Source organism: Protopterus annectens, chromosome 11.part0 (genome assembly GCF_019279795.1).
Source record: "Protopterus annectens isolate FY-2018-M chromosome 11.part0, PAN1.0, whole genome shotgun sequence".
Taxonomy (NCBI): Eukaryota; Metazoa; Chordata; order Ceratodontiformes; family Protopteridae; genus Protopterus; species Protopterus annectens.
Window position 1 is genome coordinate 441,977,958 of NC_056745.1, and position 19,560 is coordinate 441,997,517.

General features: G+C 38.8%; 1 protein-coding gene across 1 annotated transcript in view; it reads left to right on the forward strand.

Annotated features, from left to right (window-relative positions):
• Positions 1-19,261, forward strand: part of PRPF18 (pre-mRNA processing factor 18) — a gene marked incomplete in the record, with an annotated part of 376,763 nt that extends 357,502 nt beyond the window's left edge. Inside the window, 1 exon segment of the mRNA XM_044087940.1 lies at positions 18,780-19,261. Within this exon segment, the coding sequence (XP_043943875.1) occupies positions 18,780-18,860 (81 nt within the window).
• Positions 19,262-19,560: the final 299 nt, after the last annotated feature.

The following is a 19,560-nucleotide window of genomic DNA, read 5'->3' on the forward strand; positions in this document are numbered from 1 at the left end:
GCAGGGGGTCCAAAAAGAATGCAGGACCCCCCCAGAATAAATGACAGTCAAATAAGTCTAAACTTTATAAAAGTCCCTCCCAAGCCTGGCAGTCCTCTAATAGTTTCAGAAAGTCTGAACCTCCATTGATTGGTAATAACTAATTTCAGACATTCGGGTTCTGAGAATAATCCATCAAGGTTACAAATGGCAGGGAGTCTCCCCCACCTTTTTAGGGGATTCTGCTTCATCTGCCAGACCAGACTCCCCCAATTTCATGCCTTTCAGCATATGCTTGTTCAGGGGATGATGGAAGTGGTCCCTCCTCCATAGTTAAGGGAAGGGTTTTATTGCAGAAAGTTTGTGGTGCCAAGGAAAGTAAATTATTGGAAACTATTTCTAGATCTTTCCTTTCTGAATCTGTTTGTGATAGTACCAAAGATTAAAGTGCCATCTTTTAACAGCTTGTATCCTTTATTCACCATTTGAGTTTTCTAATTAACTTAAATTTAAAAGATCCATGTCATCACATTCTTGTAGATTCAGAGTTCAGACATTTATTAAAGTTTTCTGTGTCTGGATCACATTTTCATTTGTCTGCATTACCCTTTGGTCTGTGTACAGCTATAAGGATATTCACAAAGCATACTGCAAAGCATTCTTATTTTCATTTTTTAGATTCATTTATTATCTTTGCAGTATTTTTCAAAGTGCCAGGAATCTCTCAGTTGGGTAAAGGATCTATTACACTGGCTGGGATTAAAAGAGAACTTAGTCTTGTCTGACTCTATCTCACAGGATTGTTTTCCTGCGGTATCTCATGGACACCTCAATTGAAAGGGTTTTCTTCCACAGGAAAAAAAAATAGATTCATATTTGGATCTATCCCCGAGTTTTTTTTCCTCTCATAATACTGTGTCAGCAAGTAAATTTCTCAGGATTCTAGGTCTTATGACATCTATGATACTCATGATACCTCTTGCAAGACTCAACATGAGAAAAATCCAGTAGTACCTAAAATCTGTTGTCCCAGCGTCAACATCCACTGACATTTCAGATTCCAGTTTTGGGATTTGTGAAAAATGAGGTTTCGTGTTGGGAGGCACCAGATTTCTCAGAATCCATGTCTTCCCCCTTTGTCTTCCTATTCTGGCACAGTCGGTCTCTACAAATGCCTCAAACTTTGCTTGGGGACAATGTCTGTGGAACAAACAAAAAAAAGACCAAAACATACAAATGTAAAAGAAATGTTTGCTCTTGCAAATGCTCTTAGTTCTGTTAACCATCTGTACCCAGGACTACTTCAAATATTTACACACAGCACCACAGTAATGTGGTACATAAACAAGCAAAGGAGAACCAGATCTCACTCTGTGTAGACTAGCATGTTAGCCTGGGATATAGCTTTTCAGCACAGTCTCATTCAGTTGGCATCTTATATACCATCAGTGCAAAACTGTGGGGCATGCAAGCTGAAAGAGGACCAGGACAGACCTTCACGACTGGCAACTGAATCAGGGAGTCTTCCCTAGAATTGATCCATTTGTGGGATTTGTTTACCACTGCTCTCAGTTGGCAAAATTCTGCTGAAGGACGCCATGCAAGAAGGCCTGGAAGACAGATATATTTTCATTTCATTGGACAGGAATGTTCTACATACTTTTCCACCCTTTCCGCTAATATCCAGGGTCATTCTTTAGGTTTAGAAGGACTTCCTGAAGATCATTGAGGTGACTCCTTTCTGACCCAGACAACAGGCGTTTACCACAAGATTCCTCATAGACTGGACTTTTTCACACGATACCAGTGGTGTTTGATAACATCCCAACCCCAAACAACTTAAACTGACTGCATGGATGATAGGAAAAAGGGTGCCTAAAAGATATTTAAATTCTGAGGCTGTGCATCAGGTACTGAGGCAAGAAAGCCTCCTGCTAGAACTTTTTCTGCTACTGGAAAATTCTGTGTTAGTAATTTGAAAGGTTTTCTAGTCGATGCCAAGAAAAGAGCCAGCAGTTTTTGTGTGAGTAGTTACTATCCTATGGGCCTGTTTTACTCTGCAGTCTAGATTCACTTGTTGGCTATTTCAGCATGTCTGCCCATAGATTCCCCCTCTTTCAATGCAACCTCATGTTGAAAATGTTTTTAAAAGGAGTGTTGCATAATAAGCCTCATAGGAAATAGATGGCTCCTCCTTGGGATCTTAATTTTGTGTTAGGAAAAAGTAACTGGAAAAAGTAACTCTCCTTGAATTTGAACCAGGTCGTTAGACTGACTTGAGGTTCTTAACATGAAAAACAGTCTTCCTAATTGTGTTCATCTCTGCAGAAAGAGTATCCGAGTTGCAAGCTCTCATGGTAGTCAGCCATATCTTATTTTCCACAGAGGTAGGGTTTCCTTAAGTACTAGTTCATTTATACTTAATGTGATGTCTGAGTTTGCCTTAAGTCCAAGCTATGCAGCTCTCTGTCTTATTTCCAGAACCTAAAAATGAGGGTGAAAGGATACTGCATACCATGAATGTCCACAAACAACTTGGGTACTATCTTGTCAGAACAAAATCTTTCAATTTCTGATCAGTTGTTGATTTTTTGTGAAGTTAAGTAAAAAGGACAACCTCTGACAAAACAAACTATTTCAAAATTGTTCTCATGCTATTACAACAAAACAATTCTAGGCAGGGTGAAGGCTCACTCTGCTAGGGTCTTGACTTCGTCTGTGGCGTTTTGAAAGGCATTGGCTATGCGCACAAGCACTATAAACTAGATTCTTATTCCAGGTCTAAGACGGGCTTTACTAGGACCATTCTCCAGAAATTCTTGGGCCCTCATCCTTCTTCCTCCCAGTCCTAAGTTACTGTAATCTTCCCACATAGCTTAGGCAAGTACAGTAGGCATCCTTATGAAGGACATATTACAGTTGTGTAAATAAATTTACCATTACAGTAGATGATCACTGCTGCAGTAGCTGCCCCCCTTGTTTTTGTGTGTTTTTTATGCTAGGGTTTGGACTTTTATTGTTATGTTTCTATCACTGTCCTGTAGGGGCTTTAGCCTCCCTCTCTCTGTTGGTATGAAAGTGGCTTGATGCCTAAACCTGATTTTTCAGCTCAACTTGAGCCGACTGTCAGTATGTATGAAAGGTGCCTGAACGCTTTGGAAGCTGGCCATCTGCTATATCCTTTGCATGATATAACCCATGTAGCTTAGGTTGCTGTAGCAGTGATTATTTGAACATCTGCTGTTATGGTAAATTGACTTGCACAACTATACTTTTATGGGGTGGGTTAATTGAAAGGGTATATAGCCGTGTAGGATGGGCACTAATGGGACCAAGGGAAGGCAACATCATTTAAAAGGATGCACAGCTGTGAAAATAATGCATGCATAATGATACAGGGCAGTGTTTTTGTTTTTTTGAGGGGTGGTGGGGGGGGGGCATTGCGGTTTGAAAAGAGTACACAGCTGTTTGACAAATTCATAAGTAAAAGTTGCCTTATGTGAGGGGGTTTTGTGGATGAGCTTGCCCAGACTTTATACAGCAGAACTCATAACACAAGATTATACGATACTGCTCTGTATCAACTCTGGTCTTAGACTGTGGTGTCTGCAGAAACAGAAATTTTGCTTACTGTTGCACATTTAAGTCCTATGCAGATTTACATTTTGTGTGTATGTAATATGTATGTATGTTTTTTGTGTGGATTTATCTGTTCATTCTCCAGTTAACCAACCTCTGTCTTTCACAATACTTGGTGCAAGGAAAGCTGAGAAACTACTTTTGTATAGGACAACAACCCATCACAGTTTGATGACATATGAAACCTACACCTACAGACAATTTGGAAAATATATATAGACATATATTTACACACACACACATACACATACACACACATACACATACACACACACACACACACACACACACACACACACACACACACACACACACACACACACACACACACACACACAGCAGTATATATGGTTGCAGTAAACTCTGGATGGGTGTTTTGTAGCTAGCTTGCTGCTGTGAAGTTGCATCAAAATCTCTGCTTGTCAGCTGTAGGAGACTTTGAAAGTAGAAACATTTAGTGTTCATGTTTGTTAAGAGGTATGACTATGTGTGGGAATAAAGGCCTAATGCTGTTTATTATCTTATTATAAAATGTCTAAAGGTACTGTTAGGTTTTTAGTTTTTTTTTTTTTTTAATTGACCAATCACAAAAGGAAAATGTCTTCCTTTTGCTTTCATTGCAATTTCAGCTATTTTTCCCCAGTTTTTGTTTCAGCATACACAAATCGAGGTAATGTGCATCGATGTTTATGCACATGCATAATATATATATATATATATATATATATATATATATATATATATATATATATATATATATCTATATGTGTGTGTGTGTTTTGCATGTGTGCAAGTAGCGCAGTACTAGGCATTAAGTAGAATTTTGGCCATACAGCAAGAGGTTCTCTGGTTCAGTTCTGTACAGGAGGTACCTTCTCTGTGGCGTGTACATGTCCTGTATTTATTTGTTTCTGTTTGATTTTCCTCCAACATCCCAAAAATATGCGGTATGGAGATTAGTGACACTAAACTGTAGGACTTCGCACTCTGCTCTTCCATTCCCCTTTTGCTTAGCAAACTCTGTGGATGATGGTGGCTATTCATATGGTTGCTATAGAGTCAGATGCAGCTCAATAACATTAGGTCGATGTATGGATGAGAGAGATGTTTACAATGAGTTTTATCCAGATGTTCTAGTTTCGTCCACTCTCACAAAAATGTGCTGATTGATTTGGTATACTAAGCTGTCCATATATTAATATTGTTGTATTTCCCTTTGATCTTATGGCTGGATGGAGGGATGGAAAGACAGAGAGATAGGTATGAGTTTGTCAAATAATCCAGGTATTTTAATTTCAAACTGTGTCCACCCATATAAAAGATTTACCAAAGTAAGGTACTGTGAGTAGTACAAGTGCTTTTACAGGAGAGTCAAACACTTCTCACCTCTGAATATGGAGGATTGTGCCCCCACACCACCACTAACTTAAATATACCACCTCCAAGATCCCACAGTACTGGAGAAAAGGGGAAATTCCCCTGTCTGTGGAAATCTCACAGAAGTACTGCTGTTCTATGCAGTCTTTTTGAACCACATTGTGTTTGATAACTTTAATTCAAACAAAAATTCATTTGAAAAGAGTGGACTTTGACCCTGTACAGGTGATCTGTAGTGTGTGTGTGTGTGTGTGTGTGTGTGTGTGTGTGTGTATATTTATTTATATATATTTATATATGTATATATATTATAATATATATATATATATATATATATATATATATATATATATAGGTGTGTTTGTGTGAGTGTGTATGTATATATATATATATATATATATATATATATTTATAAATTTATATTTGTGTGTGTATGTATGATGCACAGGATAAAGGGAAAAGATATATACACCATCTTCAGTTCTCTTTTTCTCCACATGAGCAATTGGAAATCACTGTGTAGATATATCCAGAAAATTCAGGATTCTTTTTTTATTCTTTGTACAATTTATTGCATTGCTTTTTGTATTTTTTTTTGTCTGTGATTTGCCAGTCTTTTTGAGGCTGTTACCATCCCCACGAATGGTCTCCGATAAGTATGCTTATAGCCAACTGATAGGCCAAAGGACTTTCACCATCAGTGTTTGTTAGTGCCTTGGTGCTTCTCATGAATTGAATGAGTGTAAACTGTTTGCTTTTTTCAGTATAAATACCATGTTGCAAAGAACTCAGATTTTGACCACTTTCCTAGAGCATAAAATGCATCTTGATCTAGGAACTCACCCCTGTTTTGATGCAAGAGTTTTATTTCAGAGAACATGGAAAAGAATCTAGCAGCCAAGACTTCCATACACAAAGACCAGTGAGATCTTTGCAATCCCATCAGTCCTGCAAGGGTCTAGGGACATTGAATTTGAAGAGGTAGAGGTTTGTTAGCCTACAACTTTGACATTTCTTTTTGGATTGTCTCTTAACTACTATTACCTCTTCAGAGGCTGTGGTGGGATACAGGCATCTCCATTGTACCAGACATTTGTAGAATTAACTGTTGCATCAAAGTTGGATATGGCCATCTTGATTCATATGCTCTTAGAAGCTACTATCACTTGCCTGGTATTCCATTGAGTTTTGTTTAGGAGCCTACAAGTTTTGGTGAAGACTGAATTTCTGCTTTTTGCAGAGCAAACGTAAACCCAGATTGGCTGAAGTGTCTAAAGTGCATCAGGTAGGCCTGACAACTTGGGTTATCCATCCAACCAGCTTCTCTACTGGCTTCTGCCGAATTTGATTGCAGGCATTTCACTGAAGAGTATGTGGCAATATGATGGGGCATCTGTGTTCCCCCTCCTTCATAAGCTCATAGGTATGTACTAGGCTAATGATCAGCTGTGCTTTTATAAGCCTAGCTGTGCAACCCAGCCCAGTTGTGTTCCAGTGTAACATGGATGTCTATGTGGAGGGGTATGTTAGGAGGTTGCTAAAAGTTTAATGGGAGGAAGGTAAGTTAGCTTGGAAATATTTTCTGTCTGTATGAGGCATGGGGGAAAGACTGGGGGTTCTTCTGAAGATTCAGAAGTAACCCCCAAGATTGTTGTGATGATTCCCTTCTGTCCAGGACAACAGTGGTTCTCCATTTTTTTGGAAATGGCCAGGTGCAGTTAACACAGGCTTCCTCTTAGAATTGTTCTACATGATCACAAGATCGGGGTGTTTTTTTTACACTCTGACCCCAATCAACTTCAGTTGACTACCTGGATGATAGGATCTTAATTAACGTTACACACCTGTTTACTGAGGATGTGAAGTAGGTACTGATGGAGGCAAGAAAGACTGTTACTGTATGATCATATATTAGCAAATGGAAATGGTTGTCAAATTAGAGCCAAACAACATAACCAGCACCTGTTTATGTCTAGTTGTTCTCTGGTTTTACATTATCTGTGTGTTGTTATCCAATGGCCTTACTTACTCCTCCATCAAGGTTCATATTTCAGCCAGTTCAGTATATCGGCCTATGGAGCCTACTCTTTCAAAAATATTTTGACATCAGAACACATTGAAAAGGGTTTTGCATAAGAGGGTTCTAAGAAAACCGATGGCTCCTCCTTGGGATCTTGTGGCAGAGAAGGCTGCACTTGCTCCATTTGAACCAGCTAACCTGACTGACTTACGTTTGTAACCTAGAAAACAGTTTTACTGATTCCTCTGACCTCTGCAAGTATGGTGCATTGAGTTGCAAGCTCTTACGGAGAGTCAACCTATTTCTTTTTCCATAGAGAGAGGGTTTCTTTGGAAACTAATCCTTCTTTTATGCCTAAAGTGGTATCTGAGTTTACATTAAGACAAACTATCTCCCCATTTTCTTTCCTGAACCAAAAATTGAAGGAGAATACTCCATGCCTGGGATGCCCACTGACAACTCACATACTGTCTTGACAGAACTAAATCTTTCAAATCTTTGTTTCAGTCATTCATTTCCTTTGAAGGTAATATGAAAGGACAATTTGTGTCAAAGCAGACTTTCCAAATGATTATCTCAGTCTATTACCTTTTCTTATACTCCTGACAAACTTGTAACAGCACATTTTACCAGGTCCTTGGCTCCGTCTATGATCGTTTGGAAAGGGTTGGATTGTAAAAGTATTTTATAAGCAGCAATTTGGTCCTGTGTACATACTTTTACAAGGTATTGCAAGCTTGATTCCTTTTGTAGGTCTAGATCAGGCTTTGCTTAGACTATTCTTCAGGTGCTCCTGGTCCCTTCTTCTTCCACATTTCCAAATGTACTAAGCTATGGTAATCTGCCCATATAGCTAAAACTGCTGCAGTAGTGGTCAGTATGATGAACATAGTACAATTGTGTAAGTAAACTTACCTTAACAGTAAATGTTTGAATGATCAATGCTGCAGTGGCCACTCCCTCCCTCCATTGATTTCTGGTGTGTTGTTTTTGCCAGGGTATGGTCATTTTTTGTTCCTAACATTGTCCTTTCAGGGCTCAGCCTCACTGTCTCTGTGGGCATGAAAGCTCTGAAGGCTTTGATTTCTTTTCAGTTAGTTCTGATTGGGCATGTAGAAGGTGCCCCGAAGTTTTATAAGCTGTCTGGGTGTTATGTCCAATGCAAGACTGTGATTTAGCTTTCTTACTATTAAAGTACTTTTGATAGAAATGCAAGTATTGAGTATCCAGTGGAGCTCCATCTTCTCTAAACTAGTGTTCCTGTGTACTGGATAAACTAGAGATGGGGCCTCTTGAAGGTAGTGGGAACGCCATCTTAGAGAAGATGGAGCTCCACTGGATCATCAAACTAAATGCTTGCAAACTACTTGGACCCAATACTTGTATTTCTTTCAAAAGTGTTTTAATACTAAGAAAACTAAATCAGTCTGTCTTATTGAAAACAAGATGAATTGATCTAGAAATCTAAAACAAGGTCTTATAAAAAAGGTGGACACCTAAGCACTTACACAGCTGTATTGATTTCCCAGATGGATCTGAAGAAGCCATATGGCAAAACCATTTTTAAAATGTTAAAATGTTAAGGAATTCATCTCAAGCATGACATTTGTTCAATGTTTAAAGTAAGAAAAAGGAATGAAAAAGGATTTATCTTGCTTGAACTGGCTGAGTTACTGTTGGACCTATCTGGAATATAGTTAACTGGTATTGTTATGCAACACAAGTACTAAAAGAGGAGACTGGAAGATTGGCCAGTGTGGATATCCCACCCTATTGGTGGACATATAGTCATATTCAAATGAGGTGTGTTTTACTTCCACCAATTAAAACACACCTTCCTTTTGACATATTCAAATTAGGTGCATTTCCTCCATAAAGCCCTAAAGCCCTTATAACCAGGGCAGAAATCTCTGTAAAACCATTAAAGTTTGACTGCATGAATGCTCATCAGTCTGTGAAGACTGACTAAAACTCCTTTTCTGAAAACTGCACCAGTTGCTTTTTTCCTTGGAGAAGAGGGTAGATAAGCCATCTATGGTCAGCTGTGGGTCAGATTCGCTTGTATCCCAATCAAAGACTTGTTTTGTTTGTTGAGAAATCAAGGTCCCTGGATTATAAGTAGGATATCACAAGCTACCTTCAACGATTGAACCTTTGGTATCCTAGGTAGAAGAAAATGGCTCACAGACTGCACACCATGTTAGGGCTAGCCACTCAGTGGTTTAAAATTGGTTCTGGTTGATTGGTTCATTTTGATTTGTGTTACCAAAAAATGGGCATGGGTATTTGCTGGTGATAAATGAGTTAAGGAGCCAGTCTGCACTGAGAACCAGTGGTCTATGTGCCCCTATTGGCCAGTTGGCGCCTGCTATAAAGCTCAGAAGCCCTTGGTCCATAAGCTACTGCCTGATTACTGTCCAGTTTGCACAGCTTGAGATACCTCGGATAGCTCTGTTGAGCAAAAGCTGGATGTAAAACCATTCATCCTGCCAAACATAAACTAAGGATCACTGCACTCAGCATAGTTTCACCAACAGGAAGAAGTCTGGAAGTAGATGACATGATGATAAGGAAGAGACTGAGCTTCATCTTATTCCAGGACATGGAGTGGAAGGTCAGTGCAGCAATGTCACATGTATTGTGAACCAGCAACTACTACTCAGGGAAAGCACAGACTAGAAATGATGTGGGAATTGTGACGAGGGAGAGGCTTCAGAAGACAGTGAATGACCATCAGAATTAATGACAGACTTATGGCAGTCATGACTCCAGTTGCAGTAGCAAAAAGCAAGGCATCAGAGGCACTCTACCAGCTTCTGGAAAGTGACTCGGCAGATGTCACAAAGAAACCTTTAGTTGCAAGGCAAAGCAGAAAAGTAAAGAAGATAATCATCAGATACTGTTCAGAAGGGACCCCAATAACAACTTGTTCACCAGCCCAAATAATGTCAAAGGCAGATGTAAAGAGCACTCCCATAATGCAGTTTCTAAATGAAGAAAACCGTCAGAAGCTGTACAGCCCAGACTCCACCAATGATGAAATAGGGGGAGCCAACCCTAGAGGAAGTAAGAAGAACACCAAGGAAAATTAATTCAGTAAAAGTGGCAGGCTCAGATGAGATCACAGCAGACATGATCAAAGCTTTTGGACAAGTTAAGAGCAGTTGTTCCTCTCTGGAGAGCTAGAAACTTCATTTTTTGAAGGTGTACATAGTTCTGTGTGCTTGTTCTAAGTTAATAGGGTTATGGGGGTGTTCTGAAAATGTATCTAGTTTTTTGCTTGAGGATTTTCATTTAAAGAAAAGCTCTTAAACTTGACATAATGGGAATGAGGAGAAATTACTGTATAAAGGATCAGCCTTACAAGCATATGTTTGCATGCAAGATAAAAGTTGGAAATACACATAAAAACTGTTATGTTTGTTAGGTGGTAACAATATTTTTTTATCATAATGGCTACTCTATCCATATTGTCTTGGAACATAATTGGCCTTGCTAGTTTGGACAAGAAAGAGAGAGTATTGAATTAGATTAAGAAGTTGAGTACAAATACAGGAGATGCATTTGGAAGGAAATGAGCATGTGAATTTGACAATGAAAAGATTTCAAGATGGATATTTAGCAGAAATATCCAGGACAAAGAAAATGAGTAGTAGCAATACCGATAACAAGATGGGGATTCAGTAGTGACAGAAGAGGAAAGAGATGATAATGGTAGATATTTGGTAGTAAGGGACTATAGACAAGTGGGATGTATTTATATTCCACCAAAGACTGCTGTTATGGAGCTTAAGAACATTTTGGGAGAAATCAATTTCAGTGGAGAATATTACTTCTAGATGGTGACTGGAACTTGATTTACAGTAGTGAGAATGTATTGGGGGAACCTAGAAGGCAAACAACAAAAGAGGGTAGATTTGTGAAGAAATTTCTGAAAATATTTGGTATGGAAGATATTCATTTAGTAGTAGGAACTCGTTATTCCCCAAGGTACAATAACTGGGCTAGACTATTTCACAGATAAATGAGAATTTAATTGAAATCTTTGACACACACATCCAGTAATTTCCAGATCTTGCACTGTTCAAAACTAAGATAAAAATGCAAGGCAATGAAGTAATAATGAGGCAATAGTGATTTCTCACCTACCTGTTAAAAAGAGAGATATTTATGAAATGGGTAGTGGAAATCATTTGAGCATTTTTAGAGAAGATAGAAATTTCTTCAGAAGTGATAGCTAGTGAGTGGGATAAAACAAAAATGGAGTTTAAAAATAGGGTAGAAATAAAGAAATGTAATTTCGAAGTAATGGGAATTGAGAGACTGACCGATATTGAAGAATAAGGAGAATCTTACAAAAGAAGTGAAACAAGTGCAGAATGTGTAAAAGAAAATAAAGGAATATTTGGATAATAAGCATGAGTTTAGAAAGATTGCTGTTAAGCAACTATTTATTTGATAACTCCAGAGTACAAAAACTTTTAGCACAATGACTTAGGCAACAGAAAATAGAAAGTGTTGTTGCCAAACTTAGGGAGCCTGTAACAAGAGAAATAACTGGCAATCCTGTAGAAGTATTAGAGATATTTCATGAATATATATATGTGTGTATAAAGAAGTGAGATGTGGAAATCAAGGAACGCACATGGACATATTTATGGAAGACTTAATTGTGACATGGTTTGAAGCAGACGAGGCTGAAATATTAACAGCTAAGATAGGAGGAGATGAGAGAAAAACTGGAATGTATAATCAATTTGCAGGAAAGTCTCCATAACAGATGCTATTCCTGTGGAAGTTTGAAAGTTAGCAGGGAAGAAAGTGATAGACCTAGAAAATTTTGTTTATGTATGTAAAATGTATACATATAAAATTATTAGAATTACTAATATGATCTTATTCGTTTTAACGTCTTGGAGGTGTGTTTTTTCCTATAAATATCTAGTATGATGTCTCTATTTTAGATAATTTGTTTTAATGAAATTTCTAACGTCAAGAACGAAAGTGCTCAGCTAATTTTATATTATCTACATTTGAATTAAAAATTTGGTTGAACACAACTGGATTCTCTTTGTTGTTTTCCATTGTCCTATTGGCTTCACTACACAGAATGTATCTATTTTTGGAGTTTTTGAATATTCTGAGAGTTGCCTGCCTTTTGCTACAAGTACAAACAGTGTTCAGACTCATAGAGGGGTTCCTGTGGGAATGGATGTGCATCAGGGCTCAGCTATAAGTCAACTGCAGTTCATACTGGTGATGAAATACATTAACATACAGGTCAGAGTGGACAGATCAAGCAAGCTGATGTATGCAGATGATGTGGCATTGCAGGCAGACTCTGAACAAGAACTTCAGCAAATTATAAGGGGGTGGATTGCAAAACTAAAGGCTTATAGGATGAAACAGAGTACTGTGTAAGCAAATAGGACAAATCAGAAGAAGCTGATAACATGTTCCATTAATTTCCCTTCTATCTAATTTAACAGCTTCAAGCATCTGGAAGGGGTAGTTGAGTAGAAGGGAAGTCTGAGGTGGTCACTGCTATGATCAGAGGGGCTGCAGCCAGCTGACACAGTGTGTCCAAGGTAGTACTTGACAGAAGAATGCCAAAGAAGTTGGAGTAAGATGGACAAAACAGTGATGTGGCCAGAACTACTGTAAGATTCAGAAACCTGGCAGTGAAGGCAGAGCAGTTGAGGAAACTAGAAGTGATTGAGATGATTTGCCTGAGGCTTGACTTGCACATCAGTTAATGTTCATCTCTTTGCTACTTCAGCCTTTCCTCCACTGGATTTACCTTTGACTAGCCAGAGACTTGTAAAACAAGTTCTTAAAGGGAGTTCTGCACTTTAGATCTCCTGTGAAAAGGACAGCCCCTACCCCAGAATTTAAATTGTCTTTGGCTTACTAAGGCCCTTTCTGAATTGATTGCATTTAGATCTATCAGTTTTAACATGGAAAACTGCTGTGCTGGTGGCTATCACTTCAGGTAATAGGGCAGCTGAATTGCACACCTTGATATGCCTAAAACACTTTCCTAGCCTTTTGTAAGGATTGTGAGGATCCTAAGATCAAGTCCAGTCCTTTCATGCTCAGAGTAGTGATGGAATCCATCCACAACCAGAATATTCTGCTGGCAGTCTTCTTCTCAAATCCTCAAAATTTAGTGAGAGAATTCTACATACAGTTCACATAGTATCTACATATAGCGGTAAGTTTAGAAAAACAAATCAGTTGTTCATCTGGAAAGAAAATGGCTGAACTAGCAACCAAGCAAACTAACAAATGTCTCTCACAATTCATACACTTCTGCTACTCATCTCAGAGGAATACCTGAGAGACTTGGTCAAGGGTCATAGCACCAAGGTGCACTGCAGTTATAGTTGCATCCTTAAAATTAGTTGAACACTGGTTTGATTCTGGAAGCTGTTAGTTGGACTTTAGTTCACACTTTGTCCATACATTACAGGCTAGCAATTGAGTGTAGAGCTAATTTTGCAGACCATGCTAGACCACAACGACCACATAAGTTACCCTCAAATTAAGATTGCATGGGGTGCCTCTCCCTTTTTCTGGCATTATATGTCCTTCTGACATGCATGGCATGGGAAAAGGTGACCTTTGGATGATTCTTCTTCAAGACTTTGAAAAGTCAAGCTATATGGTTGGATGTCCACCTGTGAAGTAGCTCCTATTACCCCCAACACAGTCCCCTAAGCACACCTCTAACCAAACTGATTACCACCCTCTGTACTTACCTTCACCTTACAGATAGTTTTTGACACGGTCTGTCCTGCTGACTTTCTTTCCATGGGTCTGCCCGCTCTGTTCGCCCTGCGGGCTCACTCTGCTCCCCTGCCCCACCCACCCCAGTGCACTTGACCTTATACTTCTCTAGCCACATCCCCAACCCTCATCAGCCAATCAACCACCTCCATTGCTCTTATCAGTTAACAAGTTCTGGCTCCTTTTGTTAACCCAATCAGTTCAACAGCTAACTGTCCCTCTCTCAGCCCCACCATTCAACTGGTCTTCAATTCTGCCAATTGTCTTATTCTCCTCTTCCCTATACCCCTAACTATGCATAGCCACTGCTAGTCAACACACCTTAACATTCTTCTCCTATCCATTGGGGTAACCTTTCTATTGATATCTCATGACCTAACTTGTTATGAATTCCTAACTTTTGCTAAATTTCAACACCCCCTAAGACAAACAAGCCCACTCACTCTTATAACCTCTCTAACACACAGTAACATAACATCTTTTTCATCCTGCCTTCTACCACAGTTTCATAGACTAACCCATATTAAATATCACCACTTGAGAAAAACAGACCTTTCTCTCTGTAAACTTATCAAACTATCATTTAACCCTCAAAATTGTTTACTGCTACATAGTGACATCCACCCAAACCCTGGTCCTAACTATACCACCCTTAATATTTCTCCAGCAAATATTTCTACTCCTCTCTCCCTCCCAAAAAGCCCACACACTCTACTTATATGTCACCTCAATATACGTAGTGTTAATAAAATAACTCGGCTACATGCCCTATTAGACACCTAATCCTTTGACATCTTATGCCTTACTGAAACTTGGCTTAAACCCACAACTAAAGACAATGACATTATCCCACCAGGCTATAAGACATGACCATCTAAATAAAAAGGGTGGTGAGGTAGCAATACTGTTCAAATCTGAATTGAAGTTCACAGCACTAGATTCCCATCCACCACCACCTAATAATGCTGAAATTCTAACCTCTAAGCTCCAAATGAATACAAAAAAGCTATATCCATTACTTGCTCATATATCCCCCAGGTAATAACATCAGTACTCTTGAAAATACCCTTAGCTGGCTTTTCATGTCCCTACCACAAGAAACCGTACTCCTTGGTGATTTCAATATTGATTGGAATGGATGTACCATTGCCAACCCAACTACTCATATAAACCTCTTTGGCCTCCAGCAAACCATTACCTTCCCTACCAGAACCCACAAACCTAGCAAGAAACCAACCATATTAGATTGGATACTAGTTAATAGTAACCCCCATGCCTATAAAACAGGTATACTCCCCGATGATGTAAGTGACCACTCTCCTACTTTCATTACTAGGCAAAAGACCCACTTTCACAATCAAATAACATTTAGAACTACCAGAAACAAGATAGACTTCAACCCAGATAACTTCCAAGCTGAGCTCAAAGTCTGCAATTGGTCACTCCTAAAATACCTACCTCTTGACGATGCAGTTTCTTTCTTTAACAAAATAAATTTGCAAATCCTAGACCTCCATGCTCCCACCTCCACTGTTAGAATTAAAAACAAACCAGCTCCCTGACTGTCTAAGGACACAAGACTTAACATTTGACTAAGAAATAAACTCTGGTCCAAATGGAGAAAAAGTAAAAACTCTATTGATCACCTTAACTTTAGAAAACTTCGTAATACCACAAAAAAATCTATATTCCTTGACAAAAATAATTACTACCTCAAATTCCAACAGACCCAACACCAAAACCCACAAAAGTTCTGGTCAGGAATCAATAAACTACTCCATCCAGGACAGTCCAAAACACCCACCCCCTCAAACTTAACTCAAACTTCTCCCAACCAAATTGCTGACGCCTTTAATAATTTTTTCTCTGAAACAGTACAATCACTAGCAAATACCTTATCACCTGTCACCACCACCAAACTATCCTCACTAACCAACTTGCCCCAGACATTTAACCTCCAGCCTGTTCCAACATCTTTCATACACTCCCTACTTCTCAAAATTAAACCATGTACACCATCAGCTGACCTCCTCCCAGCCGAATACCTGTAAATTGCAGCTGGTGTACTTGCCTACCCTATTTCTATCTTAATAAACAGAACCATTTCGGAATCCTATGCCCCATCCATCTGGAAAGTCTCACATATTATCCCTTTGCATAAGGGAGGTACCTCTAATGACTTATCAAGCTTCTGCCTCATAGCCCTTCTCTCTCCTTTAGCAAAAATTATGGAGAGATGTATCCACCGTCGATTACTGCATCATCTCTTCCAAAATTACCTACTAGTGGACTGACGATATGGTCTTGGCTTCAGACCTTACCATAGTACTACAACTGCACTTCTAGCCTTTATAGACTGCACTAATAAAAATAGGAATACTAACCAAAAATAGGAATACTAACCTGCTATCTTCTGCTCTTATCATAGACCTCTCCAAGGCCTTTGGTATGGTTAACCACCAGCTATTGACAGGGATACTTAAATCACTTTCTGTTTATTCTAAATTAGTACAGTGGTTCCAATCCTACCTGGAAAACAGAAAACAAGCAGTCCTGTGGGACAATAAACTACCCCCTCAGCTTCCAGTCACCCTTGGAGTTCGACAAGGATCAATTCTTGAACCACTCCTTTTTACTATTTTCATTATTGATCTGAAAACTTCCCTTCCCCAAGCTACATGCATACAGTATGCCGATGATTCAACTCTGATATGTGCCGCATCTTCTCCCGCAGAACTTCAATCCAATACACATACAGTCTTTACCCTAGTAGAAAACTGGTTCCATCAAAGATGTCTCCTCCTTAACCCAAAACAAACTAAATTATTACTTTTTACTCCCACACAGAAATCCCCCCTATAAATTTCATAGTTTCATCAAATAATGGCACAGAAATTTCTCCCGACACCACCAAACTCCTGGGCGTAACAATTGACAACAATCTCAACTTTAATACACACATTAATGCAACTATTAAATCAGTTAATATAAAACTTGGATTCCTTTATAGGATCAAGCCCTTCTTCTCAGCCTCAGCTAAGATTTCCATTGCTCACACCCACCTCATTTCAACCCTTCTCTACACCTCCCCTATCTATACTAACTTATCCAAAAGCAGCCTAAATAAACTAGCAACATCCTACAACAACATAGCCAAATTTGCCACTGGTGCCCCCTTTCATACCAACCATTGCCATAATCTTAAACTTCTAGGATGTCTGGAAGTTCACAACCAAATACTTTCCCAGCAACTCATTTTTACCCACAGGATCGTACATCATCCTATAAATACTCCCGTACTCTGTAACCTCTTTAACTCCTATAAAAAATTACCAACCCTAAGATCCATAAAAAAGCTACATGTAGCCACCATAAAATCCAACAACAAATCCGGGGACTGCCTGTTCTCAAATGCTGTTGACAATACTTGGAATGAACTTCCAAGAGAAATAACATCCCTGACTTCCACCAACATTTTCAAGAAAAAATAATTGAAATTCTTCATTAAAAATCAATGGCTCTGCCCCTGCTCTAATCCTGACATACTAATTCTCCAATTTGTCTAAATGCTTCTCAACTAAAAACTTGTTTCTGATATTTCATTATGCTCTACACTGTCAAAAAAATTTTGTCTGGCTGTTTGTTTGACTGCCCTATTGTCCTGAGGAAAGTCATGTACATTAAATGTTTTTATTTTCTGTTAAATACAACTGTAAAATAACTATCTTCTATGTGTAACCTTATTACTGATTTGTAAAACTTTCTGCTAAGCAGTTGCAATACTTATGTAAATTGTTTTTTTTGTTTTTTTCCACTGTTTTTGTGGACTCTTTGTATATATTTTTTTTCTTGGAGCTTTTCTCCTCGGGCCTCTACTGAAAATGGACATATATCCAGTTAGACTAGACCAGTCAACAAATGCAAAATAAAATAAATAAATAAATAAATGTGTACGGATTGATACTGCAGCAGAGATCTTCCTCAAACATCTGTGGTTATGATGAATGTCCTCGCACAGCTGTACTTTTGTCAGCTGCTTCTCATCATGCATCTGTCACACATTGGAATGAATGGTGAATAGGAGGCAGCAGTACTGTGTGTTGTTCATTTCAGGTGAGTACTGTATATAAAAACAGAGATTTGTGGTTTTGTGCCTATGTGGGTGTGTGCATGTATTTATACACGTACATATGCAGCAAGGTGGGTAGAGCACACAGTAATGTAGCACTGTGCCCCATATACACATTAAGTTCTTAGGGGTGAGGAGACATTGTTATTAAGATACCCAGCAGTGCTATGCATCCTACTTCTTAATCACACACCTCCTATTCATGGGGGATATTACTCTGTACAGGGTTCAGAGCACAACAGCACAAGGATTTCTTAGGGATAGCTGATGTCAGTGACAGAGTGTGCACAAAATAACAGCAGTATGTGCAGTACAGCTGTAAAGATCTCTGTGTGAGGTGGAAAGTTTAATGTAGGAATATACTATATGGAGCACTGCAGCACTCGGTGCTTTTCCTGGCAGTGCATACTTTTAAGTGTGTCGTCTTACAAGGTTTATATAGCTAAACATCTTATGCTTCTCATGATCCCTTGCCAAGTATTGTTCCTGTGTTCTGATGCTATACGTCAATACAGCCTAACAACATGGTACATGACAGTACCATTCAGTGTACAAGAAATGGCAGGGCACTTCCTAGCTGTTTAGTACAGACGATTAAAGCTGTGAGCTTACTTGAGATTCTTCCTTTAGTCTTGGGTGCAGTTTCCCTGTGTGACCACTGGAAAGCCATTTAACAAGACAGTGCCCTGGGTTATCCCTGAAAAAAGAAAATCATTTATGCTTAGTGGGTTTAAAAAATAAATAAAATTGAAGCTAGTTTGGAATCCAGAAGCCTAGCTTTGTGCTCAGTTCTTATTCTTGGTTTTACTTGTTCACTTGACCTGTGTATTTTTATCTTTTTTTCAGGGATTGAAAAGACTGATGACCATTTGCCAAAAGCATTTTCCAACGGACCCCTCAAAGTGTGTTGAATACAATGCATTGTGAAACTGAGTCAGAGATGCAGTGTAAATATTTCAGATTTTTTTTTAACTGTGCTCCCAAGAGGATTTGGACAGCAAGGACTTTGCACTTTGTAGAATGTTTGTACAGGAAGATCACAAGGAAGAAGAAAGGAGATATTTGAAGCAGTTGACCTCATAACATGCAATCAGTTTATTCTCAACTCAACAGAATTGGAATGGAAGTCTTGTTACTTTTAATACGTATGTGTATTCTGTAATATGTGCCTTTCTATTTTAAGAGACAGTCATGACTTCCCAAGCCGTGTTCTTTTAAGATTTCCACACGTCTTTGAGGTTTGTTTGAATAAACCATGCCTGGATTTATGTTGGACTTAGTCCCACTGGGCACATTAGACATGAATGTAGGCATTATGTTTAGGAGAATAAGTTTGTAAGTTGAAACTTCTTTTTTTGGTAGTACATTTATTATGTTTAAACTTTCATGTGATATGTGTAAAAAAAAAAGAGAGAGAGAAGAGAAAGAATATTCAGTATTTCAGGACTAGAATTGTTTCATCCCAGTACAGTGTAGATTTTCTTCATGTTTCACTGTTGCAGTCATCACACTTGGGTTATCCTGCCAGGGGTAGCCCTCAGTCGGCCCGAATACCAGAGGCTTAATTTTTCTGCGTCAGTTGCTGTCACTTCAGGACTGACGTCAAGTCGTCAGTGGTATAAAAACA